The sequence below is a fragment of the Xenopus laevis genome, chromosome 3L, assembly GCF_017654675.1.
Source record: "Xenopus laevis strain J_2021 chromosome 3L, Xenopus_laevis_v10.1, whole genome shotgun sequence".
NCBI classification, from domain to species: domain Eukaryota; kingdom Metazoa; phylum Chordata; class Amphibia; order Anura; family Pipidae; genus Xenopus; species Xenopus laevis.
In genome coordinates, this window is record NC_054375.1 from 139,057,178 (window position 1) to 139,084,523 (window position 27,346).

At 39.5% G+C, this 27,346-nt stretch overlaps 2 protein-coding genes across 2 annotated transcripts in view; both read right to left on the bottom strand.

Annotated features, from left to right (window-relative positions):
• The window catches only part of LOC121401598 (charged multivesicular body protein 7-like), a 57,016-nt gene that overhangs the window by 27,099 nt on the left and 2,571 nt on the right, over nt 1–27,346 (bottom strand). The window lies entirely within an intron of this gene.
• Nucleotides 1,643–27,346, bottom strand: LOC121401597 (protein monoglycylase TTLL8-like). Its single transcript, XM_041587061.1, has 10 exons — nt 27,253–27,346; nt 15,443–15,495; nt 7,155–7,270; nt 6,169–6,201; nt 4,939–5,311; nt 4,371–4,459; nt 3,572–3,668; nt 3,045–3,094; nt 2,438–2,557; nt 1,643–1,762 (listed from the first exon to the last, which is right to left on the bottom strand). The coding sequence occupies exons 3-10, from the start codon at nt 7,215–7,217 to the stop codon at nt 1,643–1,645; spliced, it is 945 nt and encodes a 314-aa protein (XP_041442995.1). The 5' UTR covers nt 7,218–7,270; nt 15,443–15,495; nt 27,253–27,346.

Sequence of the window (27,346 nt, forward strand, 5' to 3'; positions counted from 1 at the left end):
ACATTTTATTTAGGGTGGAACATTATTTCATATGGACAGCTATATAGAACCAGTGATTTCAGAATCCCTCTTAAACATTCTAATGACTAGGTGATAAGTGAGAGACATCAAGGAGAGGGGAGGGACTAGTCATGGCCTGGTCAGTGTTCTATATTGGAATGTGTGCTCTGTTGCCTTTTCAAATGTTATATAAATACATTTGTGTAAAAGCTAAACCAAAATAACTATTCCATGAAAAAAATGCAATATATAAAATAACCTTAGTGTTAAACAAGGGGCCCATCCATTTTTACCCATGAACCACATTCACATAAAACAAGAGTTTTGGAGCAATGCAAAAATGATAAAAGTCCCTGGAGGTGCCAAATAAGTGATGTGATTTAGTAGCCCTACGTGGCCTGACAACATACAGGATCCTCTACATGGCAGTACACCTAGTTTATATGCAATTTAAATTTGCCTCCAAGCCTGGAATTTAAAAATAAGTGCCTGTTTCTAGGCCAACGAGAGAAACCTCCAAAGAGTTGGTGAGCAACTGGTTGCTCATAAGCCACTGGTTGTAGATCACTAAGTTAAATAATACTTTGGTTTTTGAAGGATATAAAGCCCAGATTTAAGATACTATACCCAAGACATAATGCCATGATACAGTATTTGCCCTTACCTTGAGCATGCAAAATAGCCGTTTTTTCTTCTTTTCTTTCCGGCTGGGAATAACTTCATCTTGCAAAGCTTCCCATTGTTCTCAAAACCCATTTTAGAGATACCACAGTCATTGGAAAGTCATCTAAAAAAGTTACATCTTTTTGTTAGAATTACTCTATTTAACGCAAAAAATGACACTAACAATAACTGTTGGAGGAACAAACAGGGCAAATATTTAGTTTCTAAGAAGATTGGACTTTGATTATATTCTAAAGCAGGGTGATTTACGTAGATTATTTTCCTTTACATTATTAATGTATATAGGCCACAATTTATAAGCAGCATACAGCAGAAAGTGTCGTTATATGCACTATAATATACTTATGGAATTCTAATTAGCTGTTAACATTAGAAGCACATTTTTATTTAGGGTAGAACATATTTCATGATGACAGCTTATGTATAGACCAGGGATTTCAGATCCCTCTTAAAGCATTCTAATGACTAAGGTGATAAGTGAGAGACACTCAAGGAGAGGGGAGGGGACTAGTCATGCCTGTGTCAGTGCTGTTCTATATTGGAATGTGTGCTTCTGTTGCCTTTTCAATGTTATTATAATACATTTGTGAAAAGCTAAGCCAAAATAACTATTCATGAAAAAAATGCAATTATATGAACATAAACTTAGTGTTAACAAGGGGCCCCATCCATTTTTTACCCCATGAACCACTTTCACATTAAAAACAAGAGTTTTGAGCAATGCAAAAATGTATAAAAGTCCCGGAGGTGCCAAATAAGTGATTGATTTTAGTAGCCCCTACGTGCTGACAACATACAGGATCCTCTACATGCAGTACACCTAGTTTATTTGCAATTAAATTTGCCTCCAAGCCTGGAATTTTAAAAAATAAGTGCCTTTCTCCCTAGGACAACGAGAGAAACATCCAAAGATTGTGAGCAACTGGTGCTCATAAGCCACTGGTTGTAGATCACTAAGTTACTCCATGAATGCTTGTTTTTCATTTATCTTACTAAACATGTAGCAACGAGGGAAGAAAGTGTGTGGATTCGCATCACACGACAAACACCATTGCCTTAATACTTTGCACAGACCACTCTAGAATACAAAGAACATATTTAGTTATGCATTTTATAAATATAAAAAGTCAAAAAAGATTATAGCAAATAAATATACAAAAAATTCTAGAATTAGAATGCAACAACATCTAGAGAGCACTGATTGGCCACATTTCTGGCTTCTATATTCCCACCAGGTCACCTGTGTCCGAAGAAGTTACATTGTGAGTATGACCAGTGACAAGAGGCATCATATCATAGCCTTGTTTTCTCTTGGAAACCCTATGTAAAATAATTTCCACTTCCATTTACTGGAAACCATCTTTGACTTGGAAATAATGGGTTCCAATCATGTTAACTGGAAGCCATATGATTCAGATGAAAGAAGCAGTCCTGCACAGGCAGACTGTAAACATGCAAATATCAAAATGCAATGCACCAGTATTTATTAATGGGCCAATGTGGAGCTATTTGGGTCTTTACACTGGTTAAATACTGGGGCCTCCAGTTCAGACATGGATCAAATCATCTAAAACAAGTTGCTTTTTATTTTTTGTTGTGCTATTATAATAAAACGGCAAATTTCACTGAGAATGTGAATATATTCACAAATAGTATTTAATAAGCAATTCATTTTGATCAGTCTACTGCGAGATAGAAATGAAAGATCTAATTGGTTGCTATGGGTCATTGTAAGTCACTGCAGTTGGCTCACCTTGCTTGTGGCGTGCACTCTGCAAAAGTGATTGGTTATCTGATCCTCTTTCAGAAGATGGAGTTCAACTCTTTGGCGTGTCAGGATGAGGTTGGGTTGTATGTCATAACGACTTATAATCTAAAAAAGAAAAATAAATACAAAGTTTATTCATGGAAGGCAAGTACACTCAAATGATTAGTAAACTTCTGGAGCATTATATTACTTCTTTTACCACAGAAGAAATAACAACTGGCCTAGTAACTGCTAGTTATGCTGCTACCATACTCTGTAATTAAGTTGCACTAAGTACTGTAGCTTGCTAACTTGCTTGGCTCCTCTCCACCAGTCACATCATGCACTTTAACTGAATAGTAAATGTAGTGGATTTATATTTATGTTCATAGAAAGAAATATGTTTAGCTATAGGAAAGGGCAAGTCATTGTACACTGTTCTGGGTTGAACAATGACAATGGTGTGATAAAAGAAAGCATATAATATTAAACATTAACAATATTTATCTTAATGCTCAATTAAATTGGCCATATCCATGAGTGGTTAGATTAAGATTACCCACACATTTCTTACATAGATCTTTGTATTGTACAAACATAAATATGAATTTACCTTATGTCCATATGTTGGGTCACGAAATACAGTTTTCTTGGGACCAGCATCTATCAAGTAAAAACATTGCATTAGTATCATTATCGCAGTTTATTAGATTGCTCAGAAAGGTTCCACTAGTAGCAGATTCTGCCCATATTTCCCAGGCACATTAGGGAATATAATATTATCTCTATAATATTAAGGCTTAAGACTAGAGTACTCAACTGTATAACAAAACCATGTTTTTGGTGTCAGGTGCCTACAGAAAAAGTATTCCTTATAAATTCTGGCCTACGGATATGTTTACGTGGAATATTTTCAGATCAGAAAGTCACTGGAAGATAAAGTTGGATGCAACTTTCATGCAATTGTCGCCTATTCCATGAGGTTTTATCCTCTACTTCTACTTCATCAACTTTGTGCTCATGAAACCCCAGGGCAGACATTTATATGCTAGCATGTGGGGAGCACTAGGTTCATTTTTATCGTTAACAATTCAATATCTCTAAAATCCTTGAAGAGATGTTTTTTTTAAGCAGACTTACTGAAGGTGGGGGCAATTTTCTTCACCCATCCTCTACTTAATAGGCCTCTCTCGAAGTCATTGGATCTTTTAAAGTCAGTCCAGAAAACTTTCTTTTTCTGTGGGATATTTAAAGAGAAACGCATTAGAGATTCCAAATACAGTAATTTCTTAAAGGTGGCTTATACAGAATAAATTGCTTGCATGGGATCATGTTTCTTCTGTGTGATATTAAGGGACCTTAAGGTATATAAAAGAAACAAATTCATAAGTCTTGGGGTTTGGAAATAGCTGTAGTGGAAGAACATAATAGTTTGTTATACAACCAATACTAACTGTGTACTTGTTGCATATTGGGCAGATATCAGGGATAAATGTAACAATGCTCTTCACATCTACCTATTTCCTTATGAGTTGGCTATCAGCATATCTACTCACAGCAATACACTGGTACCAATGTAAAATATTTTTTAATATTGTCATTTGTAAAAATGGCCATTACAGGTATATTCAGAATTACTATGTTACTTTAGTGGATTGTGTCTATCTTAGACCCAGGTGCCTCCTTCCAGCCAATCATGGCTCTCACAACAGGACACATGAAGAGCAGAATGTGGCTTATCTGTTATTCACTCCTAGTGTTCTTTAACTTTTCTATGTAAAGTCATTATAGCCTTGGGGAAGTCAGGCACCAAACTAAGATCATTTACATTGTAGGAGATGGACTCTCTGTGCAATGTCATTTTTAGGTTTTTTTCTCCTAATATACTTATATTCACAACATAGGCTAAAAGAATTCCTGGTGCTGGTAAATTACTTACCGCAATTGATGTTTTAACCTGGTCTTCGAAGCATCTCTTCTGTCTGGATACACATTCGTCACAGTACAATTTATCCCGTTCAGGTGAAACTGCATGTGCAAAAGAGATATAACATACATATATTATATTATCATGAGTGATGAATAATGATATAATATTTTAACAAACCACAAAGAGTACAAAATGAAGATGGCAATTTACTACAAAATTCCCAGGACTGGAGAAATTCAGAATAAAACCTATTTTATGAAGCCACATGATAACACAAGACAGTTCTTTGAAATAATCTTGTAGAACATCATGTACTAGGACATATACAGGGGCAAATCTATTTAGGAAAGTGTTAACAAATAACAACAAATTTTCACAGTTGATAAAGGTGAAGATTAGAAGATGAACACATTTATTCATCTAAATCATGTTCTGCCACTAATATGAAAGAAGTGTTGGACTATAAGGTTAAAGATGGGACATGGAGTAGTAACAAGTACCAACTAGTTCATTTCTAGTAACAGGTAGAAAGTGTTCAGCCAATCAGAAGATAGCATTTAAGCATTTAACTAATTACCATTAGGCTTCTTAGCAGTTTTTCTTGTACTCTTAGATTTGTTAGCCGCCTTTCTTTTCCTATGAGCTTTAGTAGTAGTTTCTCTTTTCCTCTTAGCTTCAACAGTTGTTTCTCTTTCGCTATTAACTTCATTACTCGTTTCTATTTCACTATTAGCTTCAACAGTTGTTTCTCTTTCGCTATTAACTTCATAACTCGTTTCTCTTTCACTATTAGCTTCAATAGTTGTTTCTCTTTCGCTATTAACTTCATAACTCGTTTCTCTTTCACTATTAGCTTCAATAGTTGTTTCTCTTTCACTATTTACTTCATAACTCGTTTCTCTTTCACTATTAGCTTCAATAGGTTGTTTTTCTAGTGATTCCTGTTTGATCTGTTAAGATAAAATATTGCAAGAATAAGAGATTCACAAAAGTAAGGTAAAAGTGTAAAGTAAATGCTACAGTTCCACACGTTAGGCCCATAACCCACTGGTGCAATGTGGAAATGTGTCTAATTTTATAGGAAAACCCAAAGATTCATGAGCAGCCAATGTCCACTCTTGTATAACTGTGTATATACAGGTATGGGACTGGTTATCCACAATGCTCGGGACCTTGAGTTTTCTGGATAACAGATCTTACTGTAATTTGGATCTTCATACCTTTAGTCTACTAGAAAATTGTGTAAACATTAAATGAACCCAATAGGCTGGTATTTCTTCTTAGCTGGGATCAAGTACATGGAACTAATTTATTATTGCAGAAGAAAAGGAAACATTTTTTAAAAATTTGGAATTATTTGGATAAAATGTAGTTTAGGGAGATGGCCTCTCTATAATTTGGAACTTTCCGGATAACGGTTTGCCAGATAACAGATCCTGTACCTATATATATATATATATATATATATATATATATATATGTATATATATATATGTATATATATATGTAAATAAGGTATTTTTGGCAGCAATACTACATGTGCCTTTTCATAAAGCAGCAGTGTAGAAGTTTAATATATATATACACACACTTTTTTATTTTTAAACAAGAAGAGGTAAAAAGGAGGAAAAAAGGGATTCGGTCTGCACTGAAGATACGTTAAAAACTCCACATGCACCTTAAACGTCCATTATATATTAGGTCAGTATGTAGGAAAGTTGCTAAAGTAAATCTGTACTATGAAAGGAAAGGCAGTCTGAAGAATAAAAGAATGTTCTGTTTTAATCTACAAATATCTCCTGCCTACCTCAATTTCTTCAACAGCATTGTCATTAGGTTTCTGATAAAGAAAGAAAATATATATTATCAGTTTATAGTTAAACGCTTCATTTGACAGTAAAGAATATGCTAATACTGGGTATTTAAACATAGCTCTTTGCCAAATTATCCCTATTAATATGGGCCAGGTGTAGTGATGGGCGAATTTATTCGGCAGGCGCAAATTCGCGGCGTCAGCAATTTTTTTTTCTAAAAAACGGACGCCGGCGTCAAAAACGAGACGCCGGCGTCGTTTCGCGAATTTTTCACCGTTTCGCGAATTTCGCAAATTTTTCGGCGAAGCGAAACGGCGCAAATTCGCCCATCACTAGCCAGGTGTAGAAAAATTGAATTAATAACAGTCAGAGGCAGGACTAGACCTCCCCAGTCCAGAAAAACCTATTTGTAGGACCCTTTACAGCCCATGATTTCCATATACCCAACATGTACTGTATACATCTGGCAGCACAAGTCAAAGGAGAGGTATCACTGATTCTTCTTAACAGACCTGAAATGCTACACATTGGTATACACTGAACATACATATCAACTGTAGCATATTAAAGTATGTTCATGTACCTACATTCTCCACAATATGTGGCCCAATATGGAGTGGGTGCCAACTGACAAATACCTGAATCCAAATTTTATATGGACTTTTATTTTTAATTATTCGTGAATAAACAATATGACTTATTTACTAACACTAGGGAAATCTGCACCTGTGGCCACAAAAAATAGCAGCCAGTCAGTGACTATATCTGTTCTGCCAGCTACAAGTACAACAATGAAGCAAAAACTCTATTGGATACGGCCCAGGCAAATATTTGTGAAATTCTGATAAATTGTTACTGCAGATTTTACAACTTTTGAGACTTTTTATTGGTGAGCTGATTCTTATAACTTGACAACATATTGCATTTAATTATATTAAATACATTATATCTATATTATATATATTATTTGAAATCTTACCTTTTTACGAAATGGAAAGCAATAAGAAATACATTTCCAAAGTCTTTTCGTTAAAGTGTTCATTGTAGAATGTAGATGTTATTTGATTTTGTTATTTGATTTTGTTATTTGATTTTCTATAAAGGAAGAAAAAAAATATATATATGTTATACTATATATATATAATAATATACAAGAGCCATAAATATCCTGTAAATTATATCCTTATAAATATCAGTTATAAACGGTGAGTAGTGATGTCATTTTTGTCACACAACTCACTAAAACTTGTGTATTATAATAAATAAATTACCTCTTGTTGGAAAATATGAGGATATTAGAAGTTACCACTGAGTTCCATGAACTGTATAAAAGCACTTGGCCTTCGACCTTATATGGTCATTGAATTGATGTTATTGTTGCAATCAGAGCTTAGTGATGTCATTGTTGTAATCAGCGTTTAGTGATGTTATTTCTGTCATGACTCACACAAACTGTATTATTACTGTATATATTATGATAAATAAAGTATCCCCTGTTGCAAAATATGAAGATATTAGAACTCACTTCAGAGTTCCATGGCCTGAACTCCTCGCTAACTTATAATATCCTTATATTTTACAAGGGGTACTTTATTCACTATATATACTCACTATATATACAACTCTGTTTCTCTTATGTATTTATTTATATATTTCTATCCTTAATATCAGTGTTAGTAATTTTAATATACCTCACTCTCTGCCTCAGTTGGCTGGAAAATCAAATGACAACTTGGATCCTGTTTCCTGTACTACATGTACAGAAAGCTTAGGGTCCATTATGACATCACTATGGAAGCACTCAGCCTTTGACCTTATATGGTCATTGAATTGATTTCATTGTTTTAATCAGAGCTTAGTGATGTCATTGTTGTAATCAGAGCTTAGTGATGTTATTTCTGTCATGACTCGTAATAAATAAAGTATCCCCTGTTGCAAAATATGAAGATATTAGAACTCACTTCAGAGTTCCATGGCCTGAATGCCTCGCTAACTTATAATATCCTTATATTTTACAAGGGGTACTTTATTCACTATACAAGGGGTACTTTATTCACTATATATACACCTCTCTCTCTTATTTATTTATATATTTCTATCCTTAATATAAGTTTTAGTAGTTTTAATATACCACACCCTCTGCCTCTGATGCTTACCTCAGCTGGCTGGAAAATCAAATGACAACTTGGATCCTGTTTCCTGTGCTACATGTACAGAAAGCTTAGGGTCCATTATGACATCACAATGTCATATGATGACATCACAATGGCAACCATTGTGAGGTCATTACATTGTGATGACCTCACAATGGTAACCCATGGCAACCATTGTGATGACCTCACAATGGTAACCCATGGCAACCATTGTGATGACCTCACAATGGTAACCCATGGCAACCATTATGATGACCTCACAATGGTAACCCATGGCAACCATTGTGATGACCTAATGGTGGTAACCAATGCAACCATTGTGATGACCTCACAAAGTCTTAAGTCTATTTTGTTGTTATTTTTTGCAGTTGTTTTGAATGAAACAGATTATGCACTTTTGTGAATAAACCCAATAGAACCTTAAGGTCCAGAAATATAGTCTTTGATGAGGTGTCAAAGATTCTCCATTGTATGTTACTAGCTTTTCCATGAAATAAGATCCTGATTTAAGAGATTACTAAGAAATACATATAACACCGCCTGTACTGTATTTCACGGAATCGTCGCTTTGTAACATTTTTAAACCCAATGAAATCTATAGATAGCATTATCTTTGTTCTAATATACACATACTGTAAATTACTCATGCTCAATGGAGCACATGGGAATTAAATATATCAACAAATTAGTGATTAGATTTTTCTAGCCAACTACAGGTAGAACATGAAAACAAAACTTTAATGGTTGCCATGGGTTACTGCTAGGGATTCCACCTTTTACCAGTCAGGAGGCACTGGGATGCTGGAGGTGGGTAATGACATAGAATTCAGCAGATCGATGATGTAATGGGGCAAACATCACAGCAGACATGCGGTAAAATGAGAATATATATTTGGGGTGGATCAGGGATTAGGTAGGCAGGCAAGGGTAAAATGTATAGAAATGTATTAACAAGTACATTGTTGTTAAATTTGAAATTCAAGCCCCTTTTTAGTTAGGCTACTGAAATACCAGCCAGGTGCCAACCCTAGTTACAGCCCAGGTGCAAATTTGCCCATTGAGTTCAAATCATTTATAGTCCAGTTTGTGTGCAAGAGGTGCAGGGACATTAACAATTCCAATGGAAGCCAGCATTGTTTTGCAGTTATACGTGTAAATATCTAAAGGGTCAGTTGGAATGTAGACTTCCAGATATCTGAGTTATCTCCCAATTAACTTCAAGTGAGGGGGGAAGAAACGCTGGAAGCACTTCTGATTTGTTCATATTGATTGTATAGTTGAAGGGAGCTTTCTAGGAGAAATAGTCATTGGCCTAGAGGTTAAATGATCAGCCTTGAGGTGGGATCTCATATTAGAGACACTGGTTTGATTCCCTGTTACAACTCCTTAGACCAGTAACTCAATCTCCTGGTGTCCCGGCTTACTTTGTGCACCTATAATGGCTGCATTGTTTGCTGTGAAAAGTGCTTTGAGGCCAACAGGAGAAAATTGCCATATAAATGATTCCCTTGTGTTTCTGTAGCAAGGAGGGTAATGACTCCAGTAAGTTGGGCATTACAAAGATCAAATTATCAGCGAATACTCTTGTCTGGATACTGGTCAACCATGATAACAACTTAACCCAATGATGAAGCTTGTTCCATTTTTAATATCAGATGGACTTCATTCTCCTCACATATAGTGGGCAGTTTGCAGCATACACCAATAATCATTTTCTGTAACTTTAGTCCAGGTGAATTCTCTACCAAGAAGGATTCCACACCCTCCCCAATTCCATTCTTTTTCATTTATTTTAGTGCATGGCTTTAATTCTGGCTGTACATAAAGATGAACTCCTCTGCCCTTCTATTCCTGTAATAATATAATATCCTCCTCTCCACAATAAGGTAATTATGTCTTCTCTTCTCCTGAATATTCAGTCCACTCGTATCAAGTGGAATCTTTTCAGGTCATCCATTATACAGGTCTATCAGTAAGTGTGCCGAAAACACCAAGAGACCTATTTACTAACATTCAGATTTCTTTTATTTACTAATCATATTTTTTTTCTAAATATTTGAGTTTTTAAAATTTCTCTTATACTCTACTGAGATTTATGAAGTGTAAAAACCACGAAAAACTCTGATACAAACTTCTCCAAGTAAAAGCAGTCAAGGTCCTATAGAAGTGAATGGGAGCTGTGCTGATCCTATTGGACTTTCGTTTTTTGAGCCATTCAGACTTTAGAGGTTTTCTGATATTTTTTGCTATTAATCTTCTGAAAAACTAAAAATTGTTAGAGGCTTTAGAAGTATTCATATTTTTTCTGCACTTTTCTCCATTCATACTTTTTATATTCAGATCTTTTAATAATGTTCATGGCATTCATAAATTTTAGAGAAATAGGGGGATCGTTTTGTAATGGATCAGCATCATAATATAACTTAAATACTTAATATTAAGCTTTTGGGCACCACTGCAGTCCCTTTCAGTTGAAGTTATTTAAAAGTCCCCTATACTTCTGCCACCTCAGCAGTCATTGGTAGTGATGGGCGAACTTCTCCTGGCAAAAAAATTGGCGAAATCGGAGATTTCATGGAAAAAATCGTGAAATTCGGTCGTTTTCACAAAAAAATCGTGATATTTGGAAGTTTTCACTCAAAAATCGTGAAATTTGAAGGGTTTCACTAAAAAAAATCGTGAAATTTGAAGATTTTCACCAAAAAAATCATGAAAAATCGGACATTTTCATTAAAAAAATTGTGAAAATCGGAAATTGATGCAGACGGCGCAACCCGGAAATTCACCACAAATTCATGCCAGGCGAATTTATTCGCCCATCACTAGTCATTGGGTCCATTGTCTCCATTGTCAACATTGGGACAGAGTTTGCTCAGGTATTTACCTGCTTTTTTGGCACATGGTTAAAAAAATCTTGTTCTACTAAGATAATTGAATTATGCATATTATTTTTGGGAAATTCAAACATACTTTTATTATTAACAGATGGGATCCATAAGCTTCATGATGGTAGGGCGCTTGTTTAGTTGACCTTTTAACTAATTGCAATTTTAATAAAAGGGATTTGTTTTATTATTTATGCTGCAGATGACCCTGTAACAGCTATGGGCCACAAGTGCATTTCGATATATTTGCAAAAATATACATCTGTATGAAGTTTTGGGACCCAAAAAGATTTTACTGTATGGCTTACTGTCTTTCAACTTGCCATTGATTATTGCAGAAAATGAAGTGCATGTTGAGTTAGTTTATTACTTATTATGGGTGAATTTATTTGGCAGACGCAAATTCACAGCAAATTTCAATGATTCAAAGCAGGTAAATAAATTCCCAGCAATTAAACCAATGCCATTAACTTTATTGTGCATCGGAATTGTCGCCAGTGTCAAAATTCATGATTCGTGGATTTTTCGCAAGAAATTTGCACATTTTTCGGCAAATTGAAACAGGACAAATTAGCCTATCACTATTTATTTGCAGTGTTTGCAGCAATAAGAAGGTGAGCTACATAGACACACTCATATATATTCATTTTTAACACAAAGATTTAACAATAAAAAATATATGAATTCATAACTTTTGGATTTGGGCAAATACTGAAGCTCTTGGCATGATAATTAGAATGACTCTGAACTGATTCCAAACCCTCATTTGTATATTGGAATCTGAACAAACTCCTTAAAAAATTGCATAATCTGGAACAAAAATTGTTGTCCCAGTTTTACAGTGCTTTGAAGTCACATTTGGACTGAGGCAGAGCACTAAGTATGATATAGCTCGACCCTTCATAAATCAGCCCCATAGCGTGTATGTAGGAAATATATATTTTATGAATGAAATCTAACAATGGTTAAAAATAAAAAGAAATGATAAATATTGTTTTTAATTTTACATCTGCCCATATTTCGGACACCCCTGAAAAATATCAACTTAATTTGGTAAAATGAGAGTATTTTTATCCCTCCTACAATTAACAAGGCAAATCCATAAGCATGGGTAGACAGCGAAGCGATTGGAGAAGAAGGAAACTAGGTTCAGATTAGCCATTTTAGAGAGGTATTCTAGGGGGTCACAAATCACTCTCATATTGAGATTTGCAGTTTTTTCAGTTATCTCTTTATGTTGCTTCCCCATGATCCCCTTCAGGACATGGAGATCTCAATCTCCAGTAGATCTTCAGTTGGTAGCCAGTTGATCACATGAGCAAAAAACAATAAAAAATAAGCTAAAAGTAGCTAAATGTTTTCTAAGTGTCATTATAATAGCACCTTGAAAATGTTATTGCAGTAGTATAACCTTATGGAAAAGGATAATAAAAGTAGTGTCAGCTTCAGTAAAGGCTGAGCAGCCATCAGAGAAGAACAGGTCTACAAACACAGGTTGCCACCATCTTGTCTGGGGCCCTGATCATCAATGTTTATATGGTTCAGTATGTCGCTTTTATGTCACAAATTTACTTGCACTCAGCCTCCAGAGAAAAGAAGGATTCTAAAAGCAGCCCACGTGTAATTATAGCACTCACTAGTGATTTCACTGTAAATGTGCAAACACCAACATTTTTATGTAATAATTGCTGTAATATGCTTAAAACCCTACACTTCCCAAAGACAATTATAACAAGCACTTAGCTCCTAATATTTCCATCGTTCTATACTACAATATTCATTGTGATCACACAGTCCTGTATACAACAGTTCTAAAGTATAGCATTGGGATTCCTATTACTGAGGATCAGTTTCTTGATTCAGCATATTATTCTCAACAACAGTTGTCCCTGGGACAGTGTTGCCTTAAATCTGTTTCAAATGACAAACCATACATTTGCTACACAATTAAGCAATACAGTTTAATATTAAGTATTTCCATGTCTGTTTAGTAATGAAGATTATTTAATTTGAGAACATTGTTCTTAGAAAAGTAATAAGACAAGCAATAGCCTACGTAACTGAAAATTTGTCAATTTCTTTATTTTTGGTGTAAACATGGAGTGAAATTAATCTTTGGAATAATTAAGATTGAAACCAAGACTGTTGCATTGCTTTTCTCAAATGATTTCAAATTGTGTAGTAAAGTAAAAAAAAGTAAGAAGGGAAACTGAGGCAACGTTTTTGGCAAGTGGTGCAAAATGTTTATACTTTATCCCAGATATCACATCACCCCCTTCCAGGGCCGTTCCTGCCATGAGCAGGGGTGATCCGTGGGCTGCTGCCGCCTGAGCACCTTGCAGTGACTGGCCAGTTACATAGGGCGGCAAAAAGCCGCCTCCTGTAAGTTTAAGAGCCAAATTTCCGTTTTTTAAACCGGAAATTTAGCTCTGCTAGTGCAGAAAGTGCAGTATGCGCTCGTTGCACTAGTGATGCCGCCCCTTTTGGCCCGCTCCGACGCTAAACTTTTAAGCACGGAACGGGAGAGGGGGGCGGCATCGGGTTGCTGCCTAAGGCGGCAGCAGCCCACAAATCACCCCAGCCCCCTTTACAAGTGTCCCACAGCATGACAGCCACTTGGAAGGTAGTAGGCACAAGGAACAGATGCTACTCCGTGGAGTAGATTTTTTTTCATTAGAACCCACTATTTTCAAAGTCCTTCAACAGATAAAGCTGTACTCTAGGCATCTCAAACTCTGGAGCCCATAGAAAAGCTGAAAGGATCTCAGGAAGGGGTCCCATAACTTAGGATTCCTTGCCGGGACATCCAAATCCTCCCATCCATCTAAACCATACGCCATTATGGAAATACATGTGGAGGGTGATGAACAGGAATCAGCTCTCACCTGCAACTGCAGGATAGAATATGCGAGATGCACGACAGTCCACACAGGTGTATCCAGCCACAACTGCGGTCCAGTAGTGTGTGTAAGCACAATAAATTGCTTCCTAGCAGCTGCTAGAGGTAGTAAGCACCCCCGGATCAGGGACAGTGCAGACACATCCGTCTCCGGCAACCTCTCTACAAAACGGCGGCAGTGGTGAACATCTGGACCCGTCTTCCCCCAAGTGCTTCAAAGTGCTTCTCGCACCCAAAGAATGGAGACGCGGAAGTCTCGCACAACTGGGCTGATTGACACAGGCGCTGGCCAACGAGGGTACTCCAGAACGAACCTCGCAGATCGAACCCACAGCCAAATAATTTAGAGCAAAAAATGCAGGACTGTCTTCTCCTATTCGGTCCAGCAGCATGCCATGAGGATTTAAAGAAACAGTACACACAGCAGCTCAGCCTTCAGAAAAATCTTTAACCCATGCCTTTGGGCACCAAAATGTAACTGTTTTTTTGGGCTATTTTAGATCCAAAGGGTTAATGTCTGCCAGCTATGGGAATAGAGCATGTGTACATTGGACTCTAACACACCAGGCTGGAGCCTGAGATGTAGAGCAACAGGAGGTTCTTGCAACAAAAATGTAACAGATTATTTGTCCAAGACAAATGGTCCACTGGTTTTGCACATAGCTTAACACCTGGATAGATACACCCTCAGGATCTCAGATTTGTAGCTGGCCTCATTCACAGGGTCCCTGCCCCTGGACTTTACTCTCTAGAGGTACTGGTCCCTCTAGGACAGAATGGCTTTACTGGGCCTTGTTGCACCCAGGCTCCCTGGAAATATCCAGCTGGGTCAAACACCAGACGCCAAAGAGGAAAATCCACCCCTTCTCTCTAACTATAAATTTGCTAGTGTAACCCTATGGAATTTTGCTCAATAGCCGTGCCACCACCTAGTGGGATCCAGGGATACACCTACCTACGGTGGACCCCACTAAGAAACAAATAATACACACCAATGTAGTAAAACAGATACATTTCTGTAATTTGGATCCTTATACCTTAAGTCTACTAGAAAATCATGTAAACATTAAATAAACCCAATAGGCTGGTTTTGCCTCTGATAAGGATTAATTATATCTTAGTTAGGATCAAATACAAGGTACTGTTCTATTAATACAGAGAAAGAGGAAATCATTTTTTTTAAAAAAATTTGGATTATTTGGATAAAAAGGAGTCTATGGGAGATGTGCTTTCTGGATAACAGTTCTCCAGACAATGGGTCGCATACACGTGTGTGTGTGTGTGTGTGTGTATATGTATTTGGAATGTAATAATTAAAAATCTGCCCTACCTGATCCAGCACCCACCGTCCAGCATAATTTGTTTGCTAGTTCTGCTTTGTACCTGTGAAATATAAGTGTGTAAGTACGAGGTGTTACATTCTGTCAGTGTAGTCATATATTCTGAGAATAAGCAGAGCACCATAACGTGTTCTAAGAGAATTACAGCAGAACCCCCATTTTACATTTTTCAGGGGACCAGAAAAAGTGGTGTAAAATCCAGGAAAATGTGGTGGGACCACAAAACAACAATGTAAAATTAGGGGAAACTGAAAATCAGTTACTATATCAGTAACTGGTGTGAGGAACAATTTGTGTGATTTAATGATATGGAAATGCATCAGTTTTGCAGACTCTCAATTATTTATTATTTCCTGGGAAATGTTATGTCTTATCCTACAGATATCTATTGGATATTGGTTTCTCACAATTAAAAAAAGAAACTTTTGCAAAATAACAATTAGAGCCATAAAGATGATCAACCATGCAGAATGTCATTTGCTTTATTGGAATCCAACTGTCAGGAAGTTCAGGAATTTTTTTTAGGTTTTTTTCATCCGATTTCTACGAATTTTGCATTTTTTTTAGGAATTTCCACTCGAAAATTCAGTGAACTTGCTGGTATTGCACGAAACCCAGCGCACATCAAAAAATCATTGGGACTTCTTCCATTGATTTTTTATGCAACCCTCGGCAGGTCTGAGATGTCGGATTTTCAGATTCAGACTTTTTGTGTTTAATAAATTCTAAAAAATTTGTGATTTTATAACATGAATTGTTCGTGATTTTTGCATTCGGAGTTTAGTAAATAACCCCCTTAGTGTAACAAACAAATCTTAGTATAAAAAGGCTACAGGACTATATAAATGCAGGGGAGATGTGTATATTTGTCTCTCCTCTGTGTTGTTTCTGTGCAAGGGGGGAGGAGTCCCCACCTCTGTGAGCTGACAGGAAGGAAGTGCTACACAGGACAGGGTTGTCAGGTTGGCGGGTTTCCAGCCAAATTGGGCTACTAATTTAAAGCCCAGGCGGGTTTTAAAAGTACAAACTAGCCAAAGTACAGATTTGGGCCTTTTTCTAGTTTGTACTTTGAAAAACAGCAAAAGTTTTTTGTTGCCCGCCACTAATGTGCCAGGCCTGCATCTCCCAATGCATGTTGGTTAATGTAGTTTTTGTTTAACAATTTGCTGACAGCCAAGTTTAATGTAAGACTATAATACCCAGCATGCAAAGGGACGGACTTGTGTAGAAGTCTGGAGTTAGCAGATTTTGGGCTCTGTACCCCAGTATCCCGTCCCTCATTCTCACATTTTCTGGTGACTTTTCTCAATTTCAGCCAATTTTAGGGCAAAAATCTGCTGGCCAACAAAATGTCTATAGGTTGGCCTGTTTTACCAACATTTATTGAAATTGTATATGAATTAGGGCCTCATGGGTTCCCTATACCTCCTGGGTCCCCCTCTGTAGCTACGGCCCTAGTGACGGGCGAATCTGTCCTATTTTACTTCATGGGAAAATTTGCAAATCAGTGAGAATTTGAAAAAGGTGTATTTTTACATATATGTATTTTTTATTTAGATTTTCCCATTGCACATATTGTGCTATTTTTGGGCTACTTTTGAAGTGACTCTTGGCTAGTTTGGGCTGGTTTTGTAACTGATTTTGGCTGGTTTTGGAAATTAGACCTGACAACCCTGGTCCGTTATTCCCTGGGACAGATAGACAGGCAGGTTTGTTAAAGTGATCTAGTTCTTTCTTGCTCACACTTGACAACAAATACTGGTGCTCACCCCATCCACAAGTCTTTCTAAGATGAAGTCCACCTTTGTGTAAGAAAAGGAGATTTTGTGTACTCACCGTTAAATCTCTTTCTCTTCAGTCGCTTGGGGGACACAGGGACAGTGGGCTATAGCTAGTACCACTAGGAGGCAGGACACAACCAAGGAAAAAACTGACTCCGCCTCCACTGGCTATACCCCCAGCAGGCGGAGCTTAGCAAACATGCATAGAATAACTTGAATTAACCATGAAAAAACACCAACCCGTAAACATGTCTGACGGAAAAAGAGAATGAGCCTCAATCCAGGGAGGGAAGCCCTGTGTCCCCCAAGCGACTGAAGAGAAAGAGATTTAACGGTGAGTACACAAAATCTCCTTTTCTCCAAGTCTGCTTGGGGGACGCAGGGACAGTGGGGACGTACCAAAGCTGTCCCCTATACCCTCGGGTGGGAGATGAGGCTTAAGTAGCCACTGCGGCTTGGAGCACCTTTTGGCCAAAGCGACTGTCAGCTGCCGCAAAGGTGTCAAAGTGGTAGAATTTTGAAAAGGAATGGACAGAGGTCCATGTAGCTGCCTTACACAGCTGTTCTGCCGAAGCCTGGTTTCTGAACGCCCAGGACGTACTTATCCCCCTGGTAGAGTGAGCTGTAAGTCTAACTGGAGGGGTCCGCCCCTTAGCAATGTAGGATCGCTGAATTGTCTGTTTAATCCAACGGGAAATGGTCGCCTTGGCGGCCGGAGTGCCTTGTTTAGGTCCGGACGGTATAATCAGTAAAGAGTCTGTCTTCCGGATATCTTGAGCTCTGTGTAGATAGAATTTTAGAGCTCGGACAGGATCCAAGGTGTGCAGTGCCGCCTCCTTAGGATTTGAAGGTGAAGGACAGAATGTTGGAATGGTTATCTCCTGATTTAGATGGAAGTCCGACACGTCCTTAGGTAGAAATGATGGGACTGTGCGGAGAACCGCCCTGTCATGATGGAAGACAAGGTAAGGCGATTTGCAGGATAAGGCATTGAGTTCTGAGACACGCCTCGCTGAAGCGATTGCCAGGAGAAAAACTGTCTTCCAGGTGAGCCACTGAAGAGATACTGAGCCTAGTGGTTCAAAGGGGGGACTTTGTAGGGCGTGTAACACCAAAGTGAGATCCCAGAGTGGAGCTGGTGGTTGTACAGGAGGGGCCACGTGGGCTACCCCCTGCATAAATGTTTTTATATCGGCTAGAAGAGCCAGACGTCTCTGAAAAAGAACTGATAATGCTGACACTTGGGATTTGAGTGAACCTAGTGACAGACCTATAGACAGTCCCTCTTGCAAAAAAATCCAGGATGTTTGGAATTGAAAAGACTTTGAAGTCAGCTTTGTGAAGGATGCACCACTGGTGGTAGGTAGACCAGACTCTGTGGTAAGCTTTGGCTGAGACTGGTTTACGAGCGGCGCACATAGTGTGTGCCACGGCTTTAGAAAAACCCTTTGGCATCAGAATTTGGGTCTCAAGAGCCACACCTGAGATTTTTTGTATTTGGATGTCGTATTGGACCTTTTGTTAGGAGATCTGGGACCTGAGGTAGAGGCCATGGCTTTGCTACTGACATATTGAGAAGGTCTGTGAACCAGGAACGTCGAGGCCACCTTGGTGCTATGAGTATGAGAGTAGTCTGTTCCCTATTCTGGGAAGAAGTGGAATGGGTGGAAAAGCGTATGCTAGACGAAATTGCCATCTTGCTGTGAGGGCGTCGGCGTCTAAGGCTAGTGGGTCCCTGTATCGGCTAGAAAGGTGGGAACTTTTCGATTGTGTCGAGTTGCCATGAGATCCACCTTCGGAATCCCCCACTTCCGCGTTATCTGGAGAAACACTTCGTCCTGTAATGACCACTCTCCTGGGTCTAAGGACTGCCACCAGAGGAGGGATGTCCTCGTTTTGCGAGATATTCGGATCTCCTGAAGCAGGGATTTCCTTTTCCAGGCTGCTAGAATATTCCATTGGAGAGCCCGCAGATGAAATTGGGCAAGTGGTACCGCCTCTATGGTGGAAACCATTACCCCCAACACTTTCATGCAAAACCTGGCTGTGTGTAGAGGTTTTTGTTGGAGAGACTTGACCAATTCCTGAAGATGAAGGATCTTCTCTTGAGGCAGAGAAACTCTCTGTGCTGAGTGTTGAAGTGCATACCCAGAAAATTCATGGATTGGCTGGGCATCAGTGATGGTTTTTTCAGGTTCAAGACCCAGCCCAATTCCTGGAGTTTGTCTATGGTCACCTTGAGTGAATGGTGAGCTTCCAGAAGAGAAGGGGCCTTGATCAGCAGATCGTCCAGATACGGAGTGATGGAGACTCCCGCACTGCGGATTACTGCTGTGGCTGCTGACATGATCTTGGTGAAGACCCGGGGAGCCGATGTTAGGCCGAAAGGGAAGCTCGTGAATTGGTAATGGTGATTTTGAAAGGCAAAGCACAAGTATCTCCGATGAGGAGGGAAAATGGGTACATGTAGGTAAGCATCTTTTATGTTGAGGGAAATTAGGAACTGTCCAGGAGACATGGCTGCTATGACAGATCTTAGAGACTCCATCTTGAATCATCTTGGACTGATGAATTTGTTCAACTCCTTTAAATCCAAGATGGGACGGAAGGTCCCATCCTTCTTGGGTACTACAAATAGGTTTGAGTAGTATCCTTTGAAGAGTTCTCCGGAAGGTACGGGAGTAATTACTTCTGAGAGGAGAAGATTGGAAATGATGCTTAGGAAGGCTTTTTGTTTGCTTGGTTCTTGTGGAACTCTGGACATGAAGAAGCGATGAGGGGGAGGAGAGGAGAACTCTAGGTGGTAACCTTGGGATACTACTTCGTGGATCCAAGCGTCCTGAACAAGTGAGAGCCATGCCCCCGAAAATTGACCTAACCTTCCCCCTATTGGTGTCGTGTCCAAATGAATAGGGACACCGTCATGCCGAGGTAGTCTTGTCTCCAGGCTTTGTGGTGTGCTTCCAGGTTTGCTTTGGTCTACTACTGAAGCGCCCTCGACCAAATTATTGTCTTGGAGGGGATGATCTCGTACTCTTGGCTTGGGAGCTACGAAAAAACTTGCCCCTGCGAAAGGATGAGCGTGCCTTTGGTTGATGTACTCTTGCCCCCTGTAGCTTGACTGATAATTTTGTCCAGATTGGGGCCAAATAGGAGTTTTCCCTTGAAGGGAATAGAGGTCAAGGATTTCTTGGAAGCTATATTTGCAGACCATAATTTCATCCAAAGGGATCTACGAGCCGCCACTGCTAATGCAGAAAATCTGCTGATTACCTGAACGGCATCTAGAGATGCCTCGCATAAATAGTCGTTTGCTTCTTTAATCTGGGAAGTCAATTGGGAGAGTTCGTGTCGAGGAGCCCCGGAGTCAATTGCCTCAAGAAGCGAAGCCGTCCAGGACTGGATAGCCCTGCTCACCCAGGCAGACGCTAAAACAGGACGCAGTGAAGTGCCTAAAGCTGAAAAAACAGATCTTAGAAGACTCTCTAACTTCTTGTCCATTGAATCTTTGAATGAGGAGGCATCAGGAACTGGGAGAGCCGTGTTTCTTGAAAGTCAAGATACTGGTGCATCCACTGAGGGTGGTGCTGACCATTTTTCTGTAAGCTCAGGAGGAAAAGGATAGAGCTTTTGGAATCGACGATTGGCTTGAAAACGTCTCTCTGGTTTATCCCACTCCTGTTGGATGATTTGATCCAGCTGTGAGTGAGAGGGGAAAACTGGTGAAGTTTTGCTGTGGCGCTTGAAAATTATTTTGGAAGAGTCTGATGAGGTTTCTGGTTCTTGAAGGTGGAGAGTCTCTAGTACTGAGGAGATTAGAGAGTCCACAGATTCAGAGGATAGTCTGGGTGAATCTTCCTCTTCTGGATCTGAATTGGAAGAGAGCTCTCCTTCCGAGCGGTCACAATCATCCCCCGAATCTAGTAGATGCGGGGAGGAAAATCTGGGTGGAGAGTCACAGTCCTCGTCGGATGGGGAAGGAGCCCTGCGTTTGGATGGTCTTCCCTTGGGATTGTCAAGTCTTAAAAGAAGCTTGTTTAAGGACTGAGCCAGTATTGGAATCCCAGTGGCCAGTTGTGACGCCCACTCAGGGGTGGAGGGCTTTCTAGTTGGTGAAGCTCTGGGTGGGGATGAGTCTCTGACAATAGTAGATTCCCCTTGTATAGCTTGACTCATCTGGGGGGAAGTAGGTTCTGGAGGGTCAGAACTTTTCCCAGGTGGCTTACATTTAGCACACAATGGTTCTTTGTGCCCAGAGGGCAAACGTTTGCGGCAAGTGGCACAAGCCAGGAATCTAATTTGAGCTGGAGGTGCTACCCTGGAAAAAAGGTTATCTCTTTGCCCCTCAGACATGGTGACAGAAGGAAATAGAGACCCCTTAAGAATTGCTATAAACAGTCCCTCAAACTGAAAAGGTTAACAGTTTTGGCGCTGCTTGCAGGCAATGCTCCTGTCTAATAGGAGCTGCCAAGTGAAAAGAGGGGCAGTGGTTCCTAGGGAGAGCACTGCTAATAGTAGTACAAGCGATAACTCCCTGTGCTGTGTTCTCTTGCCCCTCAGGAATGCTGCCTCAGCGCTGTGCTGTATGTAAGCGCAGCCTTGCTGTAATTCGGTCTGTCTCGGGCACTTTCAAAATGGCGGCCGTGATCATATGCGGCGAGATCACGCGAGAGCACCAGCCCGCGCTAGAAGAACAGTTTTAAAATGGCGCGCCGCCCCGGTCCCCTCCAACTGAACCGCAAAGTTTGTGCGTGGCTGGAGAGGGACCAAAGACATGCGCCTGCATTGAGTCACTGCCTGAGGGGAGCAGCCCTTGCCATATGGAGCCGCAAAGAGTTCAGCTCTGCTTGCGAGGTCTGCTTGTGTGCGTGTGCGGACTGCTCTGGTGTGCCTCTGCTTCTATGTGCAGTAAGAGCACTCAAGTGGCAGTTTCCTGAGGGTAGTGAGAACCCAGGTGCCTGTGTGAGGAATGACTGGGGATCTCTGGGGGAGGAAACTGGACAATACTCAACCCGTGGATCATTCCTTTCTGTTTTCTGGCCAGCTCTTGCACCCCTATAAGGGAAAGGGTGTTTAGTGAGCTGGATAGTCTGTGCAGAAGAACACTAGAAGACCCCAGAAACAGTTCCCCCACTGGGAGATGCCAATAGGGTACCCCTACTCAGTGTAGGGGACCTGGCTATCCCCTGGTGTCAGTTTTAGCTGATCACACTCCAAAAAACAATATAAAATAAAATAAATGTCCTATCCTCTTGAGGACACAACGCAAACTGAGCTAAGCTCTGCTGGGGGTATAGCCAGTGGAGGCGGAGTCAGTTTTTTCCTTGGTTGTGTCCTGCCTCCTAGTGGTACTAGCTATACCCCCACTGTCCCTGTGTCCCCCAAGCAGACTTGGAGAAAACAGAGGAATGCAGAATCTTCGGTGGGCTAGATAAACCTGCCTTTGAGGACAAACCCTTATAGGAACAGTAATACCAAAAAAATGGAAGTGTTGTAAAGTAATTAAAATATAATAGTGTTGCTCTGCACTGGTAGAACTGATGTGTTTGCTTCAGAAACACTACTATAGTTTATATAAACAAGCTGCTGTGTAGCAATGGTAGAAATAGAAAAAAGACTATATGGCACAGGTTAAATAGTGGATAACAGATAACACCATTATGTTCTACAGAGCTTATCTGCTGTGTAACCTAAGCCTTTTCTCCTTTGAATGGCTGCCCCCATTGCTACACATTGACAAAGGCTGAAACTTTAGGCTGGTGCAATAAGGTTATTATATAAAATATTTAGCCACTAGGGTTTAGTTCACTTTTAATTGGCCAATGACTATTATCACCTGACTATAGCTGGAAGGGGTGGGGGCCACAACATGGGGCTGGCCACTGCTCCTGTATAAACTATAATAAACAATGGAAAGTTGTGCTCACCTGAAAGTTGTGTGTAGGACTGGCCAGACCAGGGATGACTTGGCCAGTTTAAATATATTGTAATATATGGACAAACAATCCCTATTTTGTTTAAAGGGGAAGGCATTTTTAGTAGCTTAAGGCACAAAATGTCTCAATGTCCTTAATATATTGATAATGTGATGAGTGCAGAGGATCTCTTTTATTTGTCTGTATGAATTGTGTGCTCAGAGCCTCATTGCACCCGGTGGTGAGCACAACTTTCCCTTGTTTGTTATAGTCTAATTGACATAAACCTTAGGTCTCCAACTTCAGGGTAGCCAAAACATTTTTGGTATTACTTTGTGTGAAATGGATTCCATATTTGATTTGTTGCCACGGGATAGAGTCTCCAGCAACTTACACAGTCAATGCATTGTAAAGGATTCCACTCCAGCATGGTGGAACGCTATTTGGGAGAGGACATGGAGCCAGGGAAGACATTAGAAATCATGGGGCCCATTACAACAAAATATTCAGCTGGGCCCCACCCACAAGCCCCATACCAGATCCCGCCCACGCCACAGGACAGTTAAAAGACCACACAGACATCAGCGCTAAAAAAGGTAACCCCTCCCCTCACAAACACAAGTTATAAAAAGATATTGATGGACAGGGCCCCCTTATAAGTTTAAAAAAAACTGTGGTGCCAGGGCCACCCATAAAAGTTTTTTTTTTTTAAAAAGGCGGTCAGGGCCCCCTACAAGTTAAAAAAAATAATTGGGGACCAGGGCCCCCTATGAGTTAAAAAAACCATTGGTGCCAGTGCCCCGCTTATAAGTAAAAAAAACTTATGGCCCCAGAGAATATTATTTTAAAAAACATTGGTGGCAGGGGCCTACAGATTATTAAAATAATACATTGGCCCATCTAGACAACAAATGTTCTGTAAGGCTACACATTTGTTGTTGTTGCTACTTTTTATTACTCTCCTATTCATATTCCAGTCTCTTATTGAAATCAATCTCTGGTTGCTAGGATAATTTGGACCCTAGCAACCAGATTGCTGAAATTGCAAACTGGAGAGCTGCTGAATAAAAAGCTAAATAACTCAAAAACCACAAATAATGAAAAATAAAACCAATTGCAAATTGTCTCAGAATACCACTCTCTACATCATACTAAAAGTTAACTCAAAAGTGAACAACCCCTTTAAAGTTTATGGACATTTTCTCTCATTTGACCATATATATCGAAAGAACTACCTTGGGTAGGATGACTGCAGCTGTTGCTCTTTATCACAGGATCTCCATTTCCCCTTTACTTCCTTTTCTTATGCCTCTTCTAATACTCATGAACTAACAGTTCCACTTTGGCAATGTTCTGCATGATTTCTACTTCTGCAATTAAGAAACAGTAAAGGAATTCAGTGATCTTTGCTATTTATACCAGTAATGATCAACTCTGCAGTCCAGCCTCACAAATGTTGTTGATCTACAAGCCTCCGGACAGAAGTACTAGTTACAGATCAGCAGCTTATAGTATATGTACATTTATTTACATTTTAGACCCAAAGTGACCCCCCCGTAGATCTGGAAGCCCGAGGCAATTGCTCTGAATCAGTCCATGAAGCTGTGGGGCAGGGACATAGGATTTCCAGGTGAATTCCCAGAGCCTGTCACATTTAGCAGAGCTGGCGTGTAATCTCACATTGCTGGCAGCTCTCCAAACATTCTGAGAAATTATATGAGGAAAGGAAAAGCATCACCATCGCTTAGAGTTTCCTATTCATCCACTACATGGGATTATTCAATACATGACCCTCCCCTTTCTCTAAATCCAAGTCCTGTAAAATTCCCCTTAATTACAAAGTACTATTTGTATACAGTATGTCTTCCAGAAAAAACAATATGGTATTCATTAAAGGGCCATAAACATACTGTATATTTGTGTTACATAGGACAGAGCTGCTGTACTCTTTGTGATGTACAACAGGGAGCATCTCTCTAACATACTGTACTTATTACTTACTATAAAATATGATAAATCAATGGCCATATATGTTTATAAAGCGCCACAGTAGAAACAAGTACTCCTTATACTATAATGTCATTTTGGGAGTGGAAAATATTTACTTTAGTTATTAAATAGTGCCCAGATTGAGCCAGGGAAGGGTTAATAGGTGACCAAAAGCATTTGGGTTAGTGACGGCACAACAGAGCAGTGATGGAAACACTTAAGTTCTGCCCAGGCCAATAATTTGTTTACAAATGACTATTTTCTAACCTAGGTGCCACCTTGCATAAATACAGTTGCAGACAACAACTAATCAGTTATTTGTTTTCATTTATCAACTTGTAGGTGACTATATAAAACTGCTGGCTGCCATAGTAACATGTTATATCTGCTCTTTGTGTTGGGTCAGACTGTGCTGCATGTGCAAATGTTTGGCTTCTTCCATAGAATGTTCTGTGCTACTGCATAACATTAGTCATTACACACTCATTTCATGTAACTGGCACTTAAAGGGTAACTATTGCGAAAATGAAAATGGAATACAAGCTTCATCATACTGAAATAAGAAACTTTCTAAATACATTCAATTAAATATTCTGCACTTTTTCTCTTCATTCTCCCTTCATGCAGCAGTTGGGTGTCAGATATTCATTGACAGTTAGATCCAATATATCTTATAGGGGGGCTCCTTTTGCCTAGAAGATGTATTAGAGTTCACTCTATTAAAATCACCAGACATCATGTCTCTCTACATGCAGGATTCGTGCAGAAGGCAGTTATTTTGTTAGATTTTGTTTGTACTGGAATCAGTTATTTGAGTGAGCTCTAAGCTTATTTCATTATGATGAAGCTAATATAACATTTTAATTTTTGCAATAGTTACCCTTTAAAGGGATTCTATCATGATTTTTATGGTCAGGTTTTTATTTATAAATTACACTGTTTACACTGCAAATAATTCACTCTACAATAAAAAATGTAATTCCTGAACCAGCAAGTGTATTTTTTTAATTTATACTATTGGTGTGTAGGCGCCATCTCAGATCATTTTGCCTGGTCACGTGCTTTCAGAAAGAGTCGATGGAACTGCTTTATGGCAGGCTGTTGTTTCTCCTACTCAATGTAATTGAAGGAGTTGCAGTGGGACCTGGATTTTACTATTGAGTGCTGTTCTTAAATCTACCAGGCAGCTGTTATCTGGTTACCTTCCCATTGTTGTGATGGACTGCTGGGGTGGGGGAAAGGGAAGAGGGTGATATCACTCCAACTTGCAGCACAGCAGTAAAGAGTGACTAACTTTTATCAGAGCACAAGACACATGACTAGGGGCACCTGGGAAACTGACAAGATGACTAGCTCATGACAGATTTCAAAATCAAATATAAAAAAATCCATTTGCTCTTTTGAAAGACGAATTTCCATGCAGAAGTGTGAGCAGCACAATGAAATGATTTGTTTTGAAAAAACATTTTCCCATGACAGTATCCCTTAACGGTTAACATGAGGCTGGCACAGTGAAAACATATGCATGTGAATGTGCTCTGCAAGCAGTAAGTGGGACTGACTACCAGCAATCAATGAGTAATAATGACTGACAAGCTCAGTTTTGTAATGTTACAGCTATGAGAAGGGGAACTACAGGGAATTTCTTGCTTTTAGATGTCATTGAGATGTATTTGTTCTCTGGACAAAACTAAAGATATAGACAAAAATAAATATTAAGGCATTAATCTGTGATACTGGAAATATACAATTCCCGACTGATGGCTTGAGACCATATACATTTACTTGATATGTAGAAGACAAGGGGTCTGCTGTGCAGGACACAATGGATGGTTTTGATTGGTTGAGTTATTGCCTATGTGGTCATAGTGGAGCATGATGCCAACATTAACAGGAGAAATTAATAAATATATATATGTATATATATGTATAAAAACATCCCTGGGGGTGCCAAATAAGTGCTGTGATTTGCTATTGGTACCCCCTATGTGGGCTGGCAGCCTAAATGAGGCTCTGTTTGGCAGTACCCCTGATTTTATGCAAGTATCTGTCCTCTCAAGTCTTATAGAGGGGTCTGGGGTGTCATAAATGATCGTAAAGGTCATAAGAAATTACTCTGTTGGTTCATTAGAGTCATAGTGGTTCCTCAGCATAGGTCCTGTGAGTAGGGCACAAGCAGCCATAAAAGTCAACCTTTTGGTATTGTCAC

What these genes read in the sequence shown, in the direction of transcription:
- LOC121401597 (XM_041587061.1), bottom strand. Translation starts at nt 7,217, where the DNA reads ATGAACACTTTAACGAAAAGACTTTGGAAATGTATTTCTTATTGCTTT. An exon ending in AACTGCTAAGAAGCCTAATG is followed by an intron (nt 4,460 to 4,938) that starts GTAATTAGTTAA and finishes TTGCACATGCAG; the next exon opens with TTTCACCTGAACGGGATAAA. An exon ending in GAAAATTGCCCCCACCTTCA is followed by an intron (nt 3,095 to 3,571) that starts GTAAGTCTGCTT and finishes TTTACTTGATAG; the next exon opens with ATGCTGGTCCCAAGAAAACT.